At 46.2% G+C, this 16828-nt stretch overlaps 1 protein-coding gene and 1 pseudogene across 5 annotated transcripts in view; one reads left to right on the top strand and one right to left on the bottom strand.

Moving 5' to 3' along the window:
- Positions 1–16828, bottom strand: part of MCM3AP (minichromosome maintenance complex component 3 associated protein) — a 67492-nt gene that overhangs the window by 12423 nt on the left and 38241 nt on the right. For all 5 annotated transcript variants that reach the window (XR_011387660.1, XM_070071721.1, XM_051859503.2 and 2 more), the window contains 7 exons: positions 10300–10452; positions 7646–7843; positions 5819–5887; positions 5604–5738; positions 2812–2965; positions 903–1161; positions 595–692 (listed from right to left, as the gene is read on the bottom strand). Coding sequence is in view for 4 of the 5 variants with exons in the window: in XM_070071721.1 (XP_069927822.1) it covers positions 595–692; positions 903–1161; positions 2812–2965; positions 5604–5738; positions 5819–5887; positions 7646–7843; positions 10300–10452 (1066 nt within the window). In the remaining variant the exon portion in view is untranslated. The remainder of the gene's footprint in view (positions 1–594; positions 693–902; positions 1162–2811; positions 2966–5603; positions 5739–5818; positions 5888–7645; positions 7844–10299; positions 10453–16828) is intronic.
- On the top strand, positions 11550–12140 carry LOC108178026 (large ribosomal subunit protein eL27-like; annotated as a pseudogene).

The raw sequence follows: 16828 nt of genomic DNA, 5'->3' as shown, positions 1-16828 counted from the left end.
TTGGGCATTGTAAATTCATAAAAACAAAAAAACTATTAAATTTTTTACAGATAGCAGGACTATGGCAATTTTTATTTTGTTTAATCTCCTTTTGTTAAAAAAAATAAAGAAATGTTTATTTTAATTGAAAGGCAATTACAAGAGAAAGATGAAGATACAAAGAGAGAGAGATCTTCTAGCCGATGGTTCCCTCCCCAAATGGCCACAACAGCTGGAGCTAACCAGGCCAGAGCCAGGAGCCAGCAACCAAGAGCTTCATCTGGGTCTCCCATGCAGATGCAGGGGCCCAATCTCTTAGGCCTTCTTCCACTGCTGTCCCAGATGCATTAGCAGGGAGCTGGAGCGGAAGTGGAGTACCTGGGACTGGAATCGGTACCCATATGGGATGCCAGTATTACAGGTGGCAGCTTTACCCACTAGGCCACAAGGCCAGCCCTTGTGATTTTTATCTTTTATTTTGATTTCTTCTTGTATTTTTAGAAGGTTATAAACAAAATTAAAATTACAAACACTAATACATACTAAATTCAAGATAGAGCAAAGGGGTAAAAGCCAAAATATCTTGATGGATCTTTATAAATGATAAACACTTACCTTCATTGTGCCTTGTAAATCATTAATAGAACCAGGGATCTCGATAACCATGTAATCCGAAACCAACTTAGCTGAAACCAAATCCTGTAGCATTAGACCTTTAAGAGAAACAGATGAAGGTCACATATGTTTGCTTTTGCTCACACACATGCTAACGTGCTTGACCCCATGCTACCCTGCAGCTGACAGAAACCCTGGGCCGTGGTCACAGTGATTGTTAACACCACTCCACCAGCCCATCCTCAGGCCCAGGGCCCCCCTATCTACTGAACAACTGCCAGTTTATAAACGAGACTTCCTTCACCAACCATCCTCCACTTCCTTCTCGATGGCATCTCCTCCTGGGCTGGGCACCAGAACCACCAACGGAAGAGCAGGATGTAAGGGCTTGGCCTGCAGGAGCTGCCGGAGCTGCAACAAGGCTGACAGCCAGTACACGTCTTCCTCGTCCGTGTCCTCACTCTTCACTTTGGGGGGAAGCAGCAGCATGAGCCCACTGGCTCCCAGGAGGTCCTTTTGTGTCTCCACAGCATCAAGGGCGCCATCACTGAGGGTACCATGAGCTACCTGCAACAGTAGAGACATTCAGGATGGATGCACCAGGAACAAGGCGGCAGTGCATGACCCGCACCAGCAAGTAAGGCCACAGCAACCCCGGTACCAAATACCTGTTATGCTCCAGACAAGCCTCCAAGGGCTGGGCTGGCCCTCCCTCCATGAGACCATGAATTAGTGAAAGAAACAGCTTAGGGGACAGCACTGTGGCACAGTGGATTAAGCCACCGCCTACAACACTGGCATTCCATGTGGGTACCGGTTTGAGTTCCAACTGCTCCACTTCCGATCCAGCTCGTTGCTAATGTGCCTAGGAAAGCAACAGAGGATGGCCCAAGTCCTTGGGCCCCTCCATATACATGGGAGACCCAGATGAAACTCCAGGCTCCTGGTTTCAGCCTGGCCAGCTCTGGTCATTGCAACCACTTGGGAAAGTGAACCAATGGATGGAAGGCCTTTCTCTTTCTCTCTCTGCCTCTCCTTCTCTGTAACTCTGACTTTCAAATAAATGAATAAATCTGAAGGAAAAAAAAGAAAGAAGGAAAAAGAAACAGCTTGGACAAGAGTTATTTAGCCTCCAGCTATATACAGTTAAGCTCATATGAAAGGACAGTGGCAGGGGATGGGAGGGAGCAGACAAGGGATTCTGATGCACTTCTAGAAAGCAGCAGGGAGATGGGACCAAGCCCTGGAAAAAGCCACACCTGAAGACTGCAGATACGGGTACAGAAGGAGCCAGGCTGACTGAACCTGCGAAAGCCCTAGCACCCAGGCCCTACGCACACCAGGGACTCAGGTGAGGTCCAAGGCGTAGCCCTACAGGTCATCCCAAGGGCGTGGGCGCACTCCGGCCGTAGTGGCCACTTAGGAGGTGAACCAACGGAAGGAAGACCTTTCCATCTCTCTCTCACTGTCTATAACTCTACCTGTCAAATTTTTAAAAAATTAAAAAAAATTTTTTTTAATGTGTATCATTGCATTTTTATGGATTATGCTCTTTCTTGAGTTAATTGCTAGAGGCCCACGGATGAGTTCAGGACTTTTGAAATGTGCACAAGACATCACAGGTACACTGTGCATTTTCCAGGATGGCCTAGGTTTCCACCAAGTTCTCAGAAAGATCTGTGACAACCAAGGTTTGCTATTATACTGGAATCTAGCCTGTCATCAAGACTCAAGGAAGGACAGAAATGACACTTACTTCTGAATATCCCACAGTCTTTAAAAAACACTTTAAGGGCCGGTGTTGGTGGTTTAGTGGGCAAAGCCGCCACCTTCATTGCCAGCATCCCATACGGGTGCCAGTTCATGTCCTGGCTGCTCTACTTCTAATCCAGCTCTCTGCTGTGGCCTGGGAGAGCAGTAGAAGATGGGCCCCTGCGCCCACGCGGGAGACCTGGGGGAAGCTCCTGGCTCCTGGCTTCAGATTGGCCCAGCTCCAGCTGTTGTGGCCATCTGGGGAGTACATGATTGGATGGATTTCTCTCTGTCTCTGTCTTTGCCGCTCTGTAACTCTGCCTTTCAAATAAATAACTCTTTAAAAAAAAAAAAAAAAAAAGCACTTTAGAGAATAAATAGCAGTTATAAAATTCCAGTGATATCCAGGAGTTAGTGAAGGTAATGAAATCACATTAGGAAACACATGAAGTGACTGTCACTCACCTTTATACAAACATTGACAGAAACTGTCTGATCCCCTCTGCTGCTGAGTGTATTAAAAAGTGCAAGTGTCTGAATCCCATCAGCATTTGTGCACATGTCGTTTACCAAGCCATCGTCTCCCATGAACTTGACTTTTAACCAATTGGCTAGAATTCTGTGGACAAGAAAAATAAATTTGAATAATCTAATTCTAAATTTAACTCTATTGTGAAGTTGACCTGGACAAAAAAGGCTGTCATTTTTAAATGGAGCTAAGAATTCTTTGGGTTATTTATTTGGGTCGAAGAATGCAGTAAGGAACTGGCTCACTCTAATGTGATCTAAGATTCTACAGGAGTAAGAACAGATGCTGAGCAATACAAAGCATCCCTGGAGTTTGAAATACACATTCCACAGAATCAGGTATTTCATTCTGAGACCCCAGAATTCCTAAGTGACATATTTCTCAAGTAGCAAATCAGAAGATAGTTGTTTGAAGAACTGAACCTTGGTATTTTATTTGTTTGTTTTCTTTTTTTAAAGATTTATTTATTTGAAAGGCAGCATTGCAGATAGAGAGGCCTTCCATCCATGGGTTCACTCCCCAAATGGCCACAACAGCCGGGGCTGGGCTGATCTGAAGCCAGGAGCCTGGACCTTCTTTTGGGTCTCCCATACAGGTGCAGGGGCCCAAAGATTTAGGCCAACTTCTATTGTTCTTCCAGGCCATTAGCAGAGAGCTGGATTGGAAGTGGAGCAGTGGGACTCGAACCAGCACCCATATGAGATGCTGGCACTGCAGGCGATAGTTTTACCCACTACAACACAGCGCCAGCCCCTGAACCATGTTTTAAATACTTTTAAAATACCAAAATCCAGCTGTTGCAGCCACCTGGGGTGTGAACCAGCAGATGGAAGACCTCTCTCTGTCTGTAACTCTGCCTCTCAAATAAATAAATCTTTGAGAAAAAAAAAAAAAAAACCAGAATTGGAACCCTCATAACATTGCTGGTAAGAATGTAAAACAGTATAGCCACGGTGGAAACAATTTTGGCAATTCTTCAAAGACTTAGACACAGAGATTCCATAAAATCTAACAATTCTACCCCTAGGTGTATAACCAAGAGAATTATAAACATATGTTCACACAAATTCCTACACGTGAATGTTCACAGCAGCCTTATTTGTAATAGTCAAAAAGTACAAACAACCCAAATACCTATAAACTGATACATAGACAAATTTGGTCACAAGAAAAAAATGAAGTGCTGATACATGCTTCAACATGGATGAGCCTCAAAAACTCCATGCTTAGGGGAAAATGCCAGTCTCAAAAGACCACGAGTTATATGAGTGTTTACATAAGGCGTCCAGAACAGCTAAATCCCCAGAAAGAGAAAACAGCATAATGATTCCTATGAGCAAGGAGGAATAGATCTTAATGAACAGGGGATTTCTTTTTATGTGAAAAAATTATCTGGAACTAGATAATGGTGATGGCTATAAAGTACTGTGAAGATAACTAAAAATCACTGAAATGTACAGTTTAAAACTCATGGTATGTGTATTAAAATTCATAGTATGTGAATTAAATTTCCAAAAAGAAAAGTATCATGTTCTATATATTTTTTAAAAGTATGATTTTTGGGAGCTATATTAATTTTTTGGATTTCTTTTTTAAATGCCAGATGTGTTTTGAATTATTTTTTCCCGGAAGGAAAAAACCTGAAAGTACATCAGAAAAACTATTAATTAAGTAGGGTGGGGGCCAGACAGGCCATTTGGCACAACAGTTGACACCATTTGAGATACCTGCATCCATATTGGAGTGTCTAGGTCTTGATTACAGCTCTGCTTCTGATTCTATTCTATCTTCCCTGGAATACCAGATGATGGCTCAAGTATGTTGGCCCCTACCAGTCATATGGGAAACCCAGATTGGTTCTGGGCTCCTGGCTTCAGTCTGGCCCAGCCCTGACTGTTGCAGACATTTGGGAAGTGAACTAGAGAGTAGAAGGTCCCTCTCTGGCTATCTTTGTGCCCCTCAAATAGAATGAGTCCCTACACCCGGAGGAGGCTCCTAGCTTTGGATCAGTGCAGCTTCAGCTGTTGTAGCCGTCCGTGGAGTGAACCAGGGGATAGAAGACCTCTCTCTCTGCCTCTGCCTCTCTGTAATTCTGCCTTTCAAATAAATAAATCTTTAAAAAAAAAAGAGAAAATTGAGGTATAATTTAAAAAATATATACAAGGCATATAATATGGATAGCTTTTTTTTGTTGTTGTTATTTTGTTTTTCTGGTTTTTTGGAGAGGCAGATAGAGAAAGACAGACACAGAGAGCTCCTATCTGCTGGTTCAGCCCCCAGATGCTTGCAATGGCCCCTGGCTGGGACTGAAGCCAGGAGGCAGGAACCTAACGTAGGTCTCCCTTGTGTGTGGGAGGTACCTAACCACTTGAGCCATCACCACAGCCTCCTAGTATCTGCATTAGTGAAACTGGGTATTGAACCCAGGCACTCCAATATGGGACACAAGTGTCTTAACCAATGCATAGCTTTAAATAACAAATAACTTTTAAGTGCTTTTAGACTATTGGCAAATTTATGAACTAAAAATTGAAATATCAAATTTAAGGTGTCAACTTCAGGTCATGAGCAAAAACTCCAAGTCCAAGCACTAAAACGTAAACCTACACTTATGTGCTCCTACCACACATGAGAACATCTGGCCCAGGCCTGCAGCTCTACCCCTGCAGATACTCCAAGAGAAAGTCCCTCTACCTCTCCAGACCCAAGGAGGTGAACCATCCCTGACCTGCCAGGACTCTCTGGAGACTGCTCCTTTCCATCAGGCAAGACCAGCACCAGCTTCCAAAACACATACTCCCGTCTCCCGGGGAGGTGGTCAGTCACAAGGGACGGCAGGTCCAGAGGTGCCCATGCTGCATCACTGGAAGAAACAGACCACCGTAACCGGGTCAGTGTGCCAGCCCCAAGCAGCAGCAACACACACGGTGGGGTGTGACCAACCTCAGCAGCTGCTGGTAGAAGTGTTGAACCTTCATCTGGTGAGCCACCTTGTCTCGGAGCTGCCTCAGCCTACAAAGAGAGGAGAATGGCACCACAATTACATGAAGCCAGTTCATGCTCACAGAGGGCTTATGTAATACTGACTGCTGCTTCTGACGGAAAAGAAACTGGTTGGTGAGTGTTTCCTGGTAGGATACTTAGGAGATTGAGAAAATTTTCTGATAAACAAGTTAGTCAGAGGAGTCCTCCATACCCCAAATAACAATAAAGTATCTACTGTGTGCTGGTTATGGGAGATCCAGCAATAAACATCCTGCCCTTCTAGAACACATACTCTCACTGGGAAAGCACTGCCTATGTAGCTAGTGCAGCACTCAGGACGCATCAGTGCTGGGGGCACATGCTTTAGTAACCTCAGGGTGGTTGGAGAAGGTGAAATATGAGCAAAGACCTGAAGGAAATGAGGGGAAAGCTACAATTTCAGGTGGGATAGCATGGAGGGTGGCCAGGCCATGCCTCTTTAGGCCTGACATGTTTGGGGAGAGCAGTAGGGGTTGGCTAGGGAACAGGAGTTCAATCCACAGTGCAAAGAGAGGGGAGCCACTCAGTGATGTTAACAAGAAGTGAGGCGACCTGACTGGCATCAAAGGATCCCTCTTCTTGGTGTGGAAGACAGGAGCTACGCAACAATGTGGGGAAAGCACTGGCAGTGAGGCAGGGAGACCTGGTCAGGCCTAGGAATGTTTTGCCAGTGGACCTACGGGTGTGGGTCCGAGAGAAAAACGTAAGCTCAGGTTGTGACTTCAGCACAGGAGGACAGTGTAGCATCCTGACGGCAATGAAGGAGCAGGCTATAGAGAGATTAGGTTCACCAGATAGAAAGCTGGGACATAGGGAAGGCCCTGGTTGGTGAATTAGAGAAGTAGAGTCACCTGGGGAGGGAGCAGGGAGACAGAATAGAGGGCAGGGAGCTGGGCCCAGGCCAGGGTGTCAAGGAAAGACTGAGGACATGAGGGTCAGCCAGAGGGGCGGGGAAACATAAGCCACGACTCTGAGGCGGCCAGGCTACTGTAACAAGGCACACTGACCCTGTGACCTCACAGCAGGCTTTGTGACAGGCCAGGACTGTCCCATTCTGTTTACAGCTGCAGAGCCGGAGCCCCTGGACTCTCCTGGGGCCAAATGAAACCCACACAGAGGGTTTTCAGAGACTACCCCATGATGACCATGAGGAGCATGAGACATGACCTCAGCATGGTGTGTCTGCTGTAGCCCTGCCCACGGGGAACCAGGTTGACCCAAAAGAGCACCCCTCCCCCCAACAAAGGTAACACTGACACTGAGCCCAGCATGGCCAGGGCTGGACAGTTTGAGCAGGGCCTATACAGGCCCAGGAGCTGAACATGCCCAAGGTGACCAGGAGGAACCGGAACCACAGAGGCCCATGCCAAAGGACCTCGAGAGAGATGCAGGGGAGTGGGTGGTGGAGTCACTCAGACACTGCTGCAGCAAACAGAAGGTAGCGAGGGAACGACGTAGCCAGACAAACAGAAGCTCTGGAAGCAGAGAGAAGAGTGAGGGCCAGGGAAGAAGCCTGGTTCCACCGACAGAGATGGATGTGGCGAGGACCTGGAGAGGAACAGGTGACACGCGTCTTTCAGGTGACAGCCGTTTAAGATCAAGAGTCCCGCTTCCCAACACTGAGATGTACACACCTCTGAAACGCAGCTCTGCCTGCTCTCATTTCCTGACTCCCTCTCAACTCAGCTCCTGGTAAAAGCTGCTAGAGACAGGAGAGAAGGGGCTGCCCAGCAGCCGAACACTGACCTGGTGCAGGAGATGCCCACTTTCCCTGCGTGGCCCAGGTCCAGAAGGCCCTTGGTCAGGTTCTCCTCAGCAATGGGGCACTCTGCACTGGGTGCCAGAGCCCACAGCTGGTTATTCGCATCCACACAGCAGGGCGCGGCAGGGAAGGCCCGCATCTGGCGCCTCAGTTTCTTTCGGGCTGCGACAGCTTCCCTCCACCTGGGAGACACATCAACGTGTCATCACTGGGTGTTTACAAGGTTCACTGCAGGGGATAAATGCAAACACAGGCTCCACAGCATAACGTGGGGAAACAGTTTTTGGCCGTATGTTAAGTCTTTTCCAGGAACAGTTTTCAAACTAAGAAACAAATCAGAATTAAAACTCTGACATGACATCAAATGACAGCAGTGAGCAATGAAACAACAGTATTAAAAAGCTAATACTGGGGCTGGCGCTGTGGCATAGTGGGTAAAGCCGCTGCCTGCAGTGCCGGTATCTCATATGGGCCCCAGTTCAAGTCCTGGCTGCTCCACTTCCCATCCAGCTCTCTGCTATGGCCCGGGAAAGAAGTAAAAGATGGCCCAAGCACCTGCCTGGGAGACCCAGAAGAAGCTCCAGACTCCTGGCTTTGGATCAGCCCAGCTCTGGCCATTGAGGCCATTTGAGGAGTAAACCAGTAAATGGAAGACCTCTCTCTCTCTCTAACTCTGCCTTTTAAATAAATAAGTAAATAAATCTTTAAAAATGAAAAAAGAGCTAGTCCTGAGCAGTTTTTGGAGATCAATTTGGCAAACCTAAGATATATATTCCCTTTGACCAATAAATACCAGTGATAGGAATGTATCTTCATTTACCTGTTCAGGCATGTGAAATGTTAACAGAAAGACTCAAACTAGCAGTTCAATATGGTGTGTTGGCATCACTAATGGCGACTTAAACTGCTGTGCCACAATGCAGGGCCCAAAATTGCTTATTTTAAATTTTATTTTGAAATGAATCACCATATAATATGTGCAACACATATGTGCCCAGGTTAAATATTAATGATACATTAAATACCCACATCCTCCTTTCAGCTGAGAAGCCGTGGCCGAGACCAGCACCCACTGCCATTCCCAAAGGTAATGACTACACTGAGTTCATGTTCATGACGTTCCTTCTTTTCTTTAGTTACAGTACTATATATATACTTATTTTTATTATTTTTTTTATTTTTGACAGGCAGAGTGGACAGTGAGAGAGACAGAGAAAAAGGTCTTCCTTTTGCCGTTGGTTCACCCTCCAATGGCCGCCACAGCCGGCGCACTGTGCTGATCCGAAGCCAGGAGCCAGGTGCTTCTCCTGGTCTCCCATGGGGTGCAGGGCCCAAGCACATGGGCCATCCTCCACTGCACTCCCGGGCCACAGCAGAGAGCTCGCCTGGAAGAGGAGTAACCGGGACAAGATCTGGCGCCCCAACCGGGACTAGAACCCGGTGTGCTGGCGCCGCAAGGTGGAGGATTAGCCTACTGAGCCACGGCGCCGGCCAGTTACAGTACTATATATAAACCCAAAACACTATTTGGTTTGAATACATACTATTTATATATATTTCTCTATGAATTACTTTTCTCTACAGATGGTCCCTGATTTACGATGGTAGGACCCTTGATTTTTCAACTTCACAGTGGTGCAAACGTGATATCAATTTAGTAGTACTTCAAATTCTGAATTGTGATCTTTTCCAGGGCCAGCAATATGGGGTCCAGCCCCACTGGCAACACCTGGGGACAGCAGTGAGATGCAGCTCCCAGTCAGCCACAAAATCACACGGGTGAACAGCCAGGATTCTACTTTTGTACTGCTACTAAAATGAACTGCTCAGTAAAATACGTAGATTAGTAAGCGCATTTTTGACCTATGATATTTTCAACCTATGATGGATATGTCAGGACGACTGTAACCTACCACGCATCAAGAAGCATCTGTACTTGTGTTCTGGAAATTAATCTGTGTTGATACAATAATTTGTGTGGTGTGTTCATGGCTTTCTCCTAGTAAAATGGGTAAACAGCAAGCACCCTTAAGTATTCCTTACAAATATTTATTTATTCATTTGAAAGTCAAAGTTACACAGAGAGAGAGAGATCAAGAGATATCATTTTTCATCCACTAGTTCATTGCCTAAATGGCCACAACAGCTGAAACTAGGCTGATACGAGCCAGGAGTTTTTCCAGGTCTCCCACGTGGGTGCAGAGGTCCAAATACTTGGGCCATCTTCCACTGCTATCCCAGGTGCCTTAGCAGGGAACTGGATCAGAAGTGGAGCAGCCAGGATGCAAACCAGCACCCAGATGGGATGTTGGTATTGCAGGCGGCCGCTCAACCTGCTAGGCTACAGTGCAGATCTTGTAAATATTCCTTGAAATACAGAACAGCTGCCAATTCCCAATTTAATGCTTTACTTATCCCTAGTTTGTACTATTCAGTAACATGTTATGTGTGTGTATCTAATGTATCTAATCAACTAGTTCTAAAAGTCAAATTCAAGTAAAATAGTCCATTCACTGCTTGCTGAATGTTCTCTGACCCCTTACCATGAACCAAAGGAACGATGGCTCACACATTTTTTAACTTGGCAGAAGACTCTTGCTTGTGTGTGTGAATTTTATCTGTAGACCACGTGACTCACCGTTGTAGATACTTGCAGAAGCACTGAAGTTCCTGGAGCGTTTCCTTAGCAGTCTGGAAAATCTCCTCTGCCAGAAACAAGTCTACCAGGTGGGTACAGACATCCTCACAGCAGCGGGCCACACGGACCCTCTGATCTGCTTCCATGGCATTCCTAGAAAACAGGAACACCAGTTGGGGCCCATGGACGGTGAGGACTTGTCACACAAGTGCTACAGTCTGCGTCCTTAATAGTGAAATGTAATTAAAACTCTAAGATTTTCATCTGTACTTAAAAACAGACAGGCAGAAAGAGTAGATGTGGTACAAGGTGCCAGATTGTAGGTCCAAAGAGATCCTTTAAATAATCAAGAAATAAAATTTTACCCTAAAAATTATTTAAAATTTTATTTTAACTGACCACTGAGGCAACTGCAAAATCTTTCCATCAGCAATATCTGACACTGATATTACAAGTGTCTCAAAGACATGATACATGCTGGAGGCCACTGAGAACAGTGGCCTGCGGAAATGCAGTGGTGGCCCTCAGAGACCCAGCATCTCAAACAAGAGTTGTTGCTTAAACTAAGGTTATGTACCGGTCAGTTAACAACGTGTGACCAGAGGCTCACAGGAACAAGGGTATGGTATTCGCTAATTCAGTGTTTGCAGCAGCTTTACGGAACACAAATACCACAGATCACAAGAACCAACTGTACCTTCATGTTCCTTTGTCCCTAGAAATAACTAAAAACAAGTATCCTACACAAAAGATTTTTAAGCTACTTCATTATATTCTAAATCATGAACAGATTTCACCAGATTTTAAACAAGGATACAAGATAGAATATAAACAAAAGAAGAGATACACTCAGGGCTGGTGCTTTGGCATAGTAGCTTAAGCATCTGCCTGGAGCACCAGCAATCCCATACAGATGCTGGTTCAAGTCCCGGCTGCTACACTTCTGATCCAGCTCCCTGCTGATGGCCTGAGAAAACAACAGAAGATGACCCCAATACTTGGGCCCCAGCACCCGCGTGGGAGTCCCAGAAGAAGTTCCTGGCTCCTAGCTTTGGATTGGCCCATCTCTGGCCATTGCAGCCATTTGGGGAGTGAACCAGCGGCTAGAGGACCTCTCTGCCTCTCTCCCTCTCTCTTCGTAACTACCTCTCAAGGAAACAAATAAATCCTTTTTGAGAAAGAGGGATACACTCTTACTTTAAAAAATGCCCCTAAACACATTCCAAAACTAAATGATTACTTCCATTAGTTTTACCCTAATATTTGTGTTCACCAGTAATAACTAAGAACTTTTTGATAATTTAAGAAAGTTTAGATGGTAGGTAGGGTAACTTATCATCTTAGGGGTAAACATTAACAAGTGCTCCTGGCTGCAGAGGCCCAAGTGGTTGCTGTCAAAATGGGTAAGTTCACGAAACCTGGGAAAGTGGTGCTGGTCCTGGCCGGATGTCACTCGGGACGCAAAGCCATTGTTGTGAAGAACACTGATGATGGCACCGCCAACCACCAATGCAGTCATGCACTGGTGGCTGGAACAGGCCACTATCCCCATGAAATGACAGATGCCATGGGCAAGAAAAAAGCTGCCAAGAGGTCAAAGATCAAGTCTTTTGTGAAAGTTTACAACTAGAGTCACTTCATGGCCACCAGCTACTCTGTGGATATTCCCTTGGACAAAACTGTGGTCAACAAGCATGTCTGCAGGGACCCTGCTCTTAAATGCAAGGCCTGACAAGAGGCTAAGGTCAAGTTCGACAAGCAAGAACAAGTGGTTCTTCCAGAAGCTGCGGTTTTAGATTTTTTTTTGTTCCAGTTATTAAAAACTTAAGAAAAAAAAAAAACTCCAATTGGGTGGGGATCATAGACTAGTTTATTTCATACAAGTTCTCTGATTACAATTCTTGTTTATTTTGTTTGACCAATAGTAAGTCAGTTGCCTTCCATATCATTTAAATTTATTAGTGTAGAAGTTTATTTTCTTAATTGTTACCTGGTATTTTTTATTTGAAAGACTGAGACAGAGGGCCAGCACTGTGGTATAGTGGACTATGCCTCTACCTGTGGTGCCAACATTCCATGTGGTTGCCAGTTCAAGTCCTGGCTGCTCCACTTCTGATCTAGCTCCCTACCAATGGCCTGGGAAAGCCACAGAAGATGGTTCAAGTACTTGAGCCCCTGTACCCATGTGGGAGAACTAGAAGAAGTTCCCTGACTCCTGGCTTCAAATTGGCCCAGCTCCGGCTGCTGCAGCCACTTGGGGAGTGAACCAGCGGATGGAAGATCTCTCTGTCTCTCCCTTCCCCTGTCTGTAACTACCTCTCAAAAAAAAAAAAAAAAAAAAAAAAAAAAAAAAAAAAAAGAGAGAGAGAGAGATAGAAAGAGTCAGACCAAGAGATCTTCCATCCATTGGCTTATTCCCCATATGGCTGCAATGGCCAAAGTCAAGAGCCTGGAACTTTATCCAGGTCTTCCGCATGAGTGGCAGAGGTCCAAGTACTTGGGCCATCTGCTGCTGCTTTCCTAGGCACATTAGCAGGGAGCTGGATTGAAGGGGAACAACTGGGACTCAAACCAGCATGCATATGGGATGCCAGCATCAGAAGATGCTGCCTAACCTACATACCGCATGGCCAGCCTGCAAATCCATCAATCTTTCTTCTTTCCTTTCAATTCCTTCCCTTCTGCCCACTTCCCTCCCTCTCTCTCTCTCTTTCAAGCCAGAGAAACCTTCCATTTGCTTGTTCACTCCCTAAATACCCACAACAGCCAGAGTTGGACCTGGCAGAAGCCAGGATACTGGAGATCAATCTGGGTCTCCTACCTGGATGGCAGGGATCTACATTCTCGAGCCCTCAACTGCTGCCTCCCACGGTGTGCAGGAAACTTGATTGGAAGCAGAGGAGCTGAGACTCCAACAGGGCACTGTGTTATGGGACCTGGGCATCCCAGTGGCATCCCAACCTCTGTGCCAAATGTCTGCTCCTCTGATCGTAATCACACCACAATACTTGTTAACGTATGAAATCTGAATGCTCTCAGTGACATGACATACATACTTAATTCAACTCTTGGGTCAAAGTCGTTGTTGAATTCACTTTTAAATACAGGGCTCCAAGTGGCTAGTACAGCTGTGCCTCACAGTCCCTTCTTCAACAGTTTGTGCTAATTTCCCTTATAATATTTATTGCATAATGATTAATAAGCCATCAATTTCCCATTAGACTGGGGGATCTCTTTGAGAGTAAGGACTTTGCCTTGAGTATACACAGGTATCAAATTATTTCCTAAAATAATGAACAGGGCTGAGGTTGTGGCACAGTGTATTAAGACACCACTTGCAATGCTGGCATCCCAAATCAAGTGCCAGTTCAAGTGCTGGCTGTTCTGCTTCTAATCTGGTTTTCTGCTAATGTGTCTGGGAAGGTAGTAGAAAATGACCAAGGGCTTAGGGCCCTGCCACCTACATGGGAGACCAGGACAGGGTTCCTGCTTCCCAACTTTAGCCTAGCGCAGACCTGGCTGTTGCAGCCATTTGAGGACTAAACCAGATGAGGGATGATATAAATATTTCTCTATGTCCTTTGAATCAATCTTTATGAATTAAAATAAAGCAATCAATAATATTTCCATCCAAATGGTAGGTATTTGTCCACAATTACTGAAATTACTATTGGAAAGTAAAACAAGAGAGAAAGAGAAAGAGAAAGAGAAAGAGAAAGAGAAAGAGAAAGAGAAAGAGAAAGAGAGAGAGAGAGAGAGAGAGAGAGAGATGAGAATCTTCCACCCACTGGTTCACTCCTTAAATGGCTGCAACAAGGCCGGCGCCGTGGCTCACTAGGCTAATCCTCCACCTTGTGGCGTCGGCACGCCGGGTTCTAGTCCCGGTTAGGGTGCCGGATTCTGTCCCGGTTGCCCCTCTTCCAGGCCAGCTCTCTGCTGTGGCCAGGGAGTGCAGTGGAGGATGGCCCAGGTGCTTGGGCCCTGCACCCCATGGGAGACCAGGATAAGTACCTGGCTCCTGCCATCGGATCAGCGCGGTGCGCCGGTCGCAGCACACCGGGGGCGGCGGCCATTGGAGGGTGAACAACAGCAAAAAGGAAGACCTTTCTGTCTGTCTGTCTGTCTCTCACTGTCCACTCTGCCTGTCAAAAATAATAATTAAAAAAAAAAAAAAAAAGGTTGCAACAGCCAGGGCTGGGCCAAGAGTCAGGCACTCCATTCTGATCTCCCACTTAGGTGGTAGGAACCCATGTATTGGGTCATCCTCTGATACTTTCCCAGGTGCATTAGCAGGAGTTAGATCAGATGCAGAGCAGTCAGGACCCAAACTGGCACAGATATGGGATGCTGGCATCCACAACACCAGCCCCTAAATGATCTTTTTAAATTTTAGCTCTGGGCGTGTCATTCTAAAAAGTCAGTGCTCCTGAACACAAGCTGATATGAAATGAAAACTCGGGCATCTATTTACTTCAGTCTTTAGATTGACCTTCTAGTAAATATTTAGCTTCACTAATTTTGCTGTTAAATAAGCAAATCCCTTGCATGACTTATGAGTACCTATTATTGTTCCTTTTTATCAGCAGTGTCAGGTTTATACCTAGAATTAAATATTGCTTCCACTTTTGTCCTTTTGAGTTCAAGCCCACCTCTACTGTAATAGCAACCAGTGAAAACAGTAGACCATTAAAAACTTGCTTTATGTAAGGTTCTGTTTGCTTCATGCCTTGCACAACAGTCAGTCTACAGCAGCAGTGGTCAGCCCAACTGCTGTCACTGTACCGGCCACGGCTTGGAGAAGGAGCACAGTTCATCCCAGCACAGAGGCCAACTAACTACACATCTTTATCAGAAAGCCACTCAGCCACTGACAGCAAGCATGAACTGCCCATGCACAGGGAACTTTTGTGAGAAAATTCTATCGGGGGCCAGCACCATGGCTCACTTGGTTAATCCTCCACCTGTGGTGCCGGCATCCCATATGGGCGCCGGGTTCTAGTCCCGGTTGCTCCTCTTCCAGTCCAGCTCTCTGCTGTGACCCGGGAGGGCAGTGGAGGATGGCCCAAGTGCTTGGGCCCCTGCACCCACATAGGAGACCAGGAAGAAGCACCTGGCTCCTGGGTTCGAATTGGCACAGCACGCCGGCCGTGATGGCCATTTGGAGAGTGAACCAACGGAGGGAAGACCTTTCTCTCTGTCTCTCTCTCACTGTCTATATAACGCTACCCGCCAAATAAATATAAAAAAATAAAAAATACAAAAAAAGAAAAAAAAAGAAAATTCTATCAACCAAAGGAACACAGAGGACTACATCAAATCCATTTAATCACAAACTCAGAGTTGCTATTACACAGACAAGACATATCTGCAACAGCCCATCCTCGGGGCACTGGAGACAGCCTGGTGCTGCACTAAACTCCACGCCTCCTGGAACTGCAGGAAAACCACGCTTCCCCTGCATGGTAGCGAGTCCTACTTTCCTGACTCCTAAGACTCCTCCCTGGGATTAAGAAAAGATATGCATCCATCATTTGTGAGGCTTCTTCCTTCTAGAGAAATATATTCCCAGGTAATAGGAGTGGAAAGAAACATTAGCGAAGGAATACACTTCTGTATAGGGGCTAGGTCTACCACATGCACTGCAAGCTGTGACCCATCACCTCCAGGGCTAGCTCAAAGAGCTTAAGCATAAGGAGAGATTGTCTTTCACAACCGAAACCTCTTTTCTCCCCAAAGCCTGCCAGTGGAATTACTAGATAAAGTTCTTAAATGAGATAGCTCAAAAAAATCTTCTAAAATCGGAAACAAGAGAAAACTTCTACTTGAAAGACACAATGGTGGTGGCACAGCAGGTAGAGCTGCCGCCTGCAGTGCTGGAATCCCATATGGGCACTGGTTCGAGTTCCAACTGCTCTACTTCTGGTCCAGCTCTCTGCTGTGGCCTGGGAAAGCAGAAGATGCCCAAGTGCCTGGTTCCCTGCCCCCACGTGGGAGGCCTGGAGGAAGCTCCTGGCTCCTGGCTCCTGGCTCCAGCCTGGCCCAGCCCCAGCGGTTGCAGCCATCTGGGGGAGGGAACCAGTGAACGGGAAGATCTGTCTCCCTCCCTCTCTTCCTCCCTCCCCTCCTCTCTCCCTCTCTGTAAATCTTTCAAATGAAAAATAAATCTTAAAAAAAAAAAAAAAAAAAAGACACCATAGCACGTGACCTGGTGTAGAGAAGGCTCTGTGGCGTTTCTTGGCTAACAACTGTACCTGTGTGCCCATGGCATGGGCCACACTGAGAAGCAGCTTGAAAGTAAAGCCCTCCCTGCGTTCAGTTCCTTAAGGCAGCACACAGTGCAGGGACAGCATTTTATAATTCAGCTGTTGGCAAACTCGGATGCAAGCAGCTTTGCTGTCCTATAGTAGCCCAGCTCCTGATATCTTAATAATCTTTCCCTCCCATCTATACCTGGGGCACTGGAGAAGGTCCGGACACCTTGGTAACCTCTCCCTCCAGTCCGTCTACCTGGGGCACTGCAGAAGGTCCT

The sequence above is a fragment of the Oryctolagus cuniculus genome, chromosome 4 (assembly GCF_964237555.1).
Source record: "Oryctolagus cuniculus chromosome 4, mOryCun1.1, whole genome shotgun sequence".
Classification (NCBI taxonomy): Eukaryota; Metazoa; Chordata; class Mammalia; order Lagomorpha; family Leporidae; genus Oryctolagus; species Oryctolagus cuniculus.
This window is presented reverse-complemented; position numbering and strand designations above follow the sequence as displayed.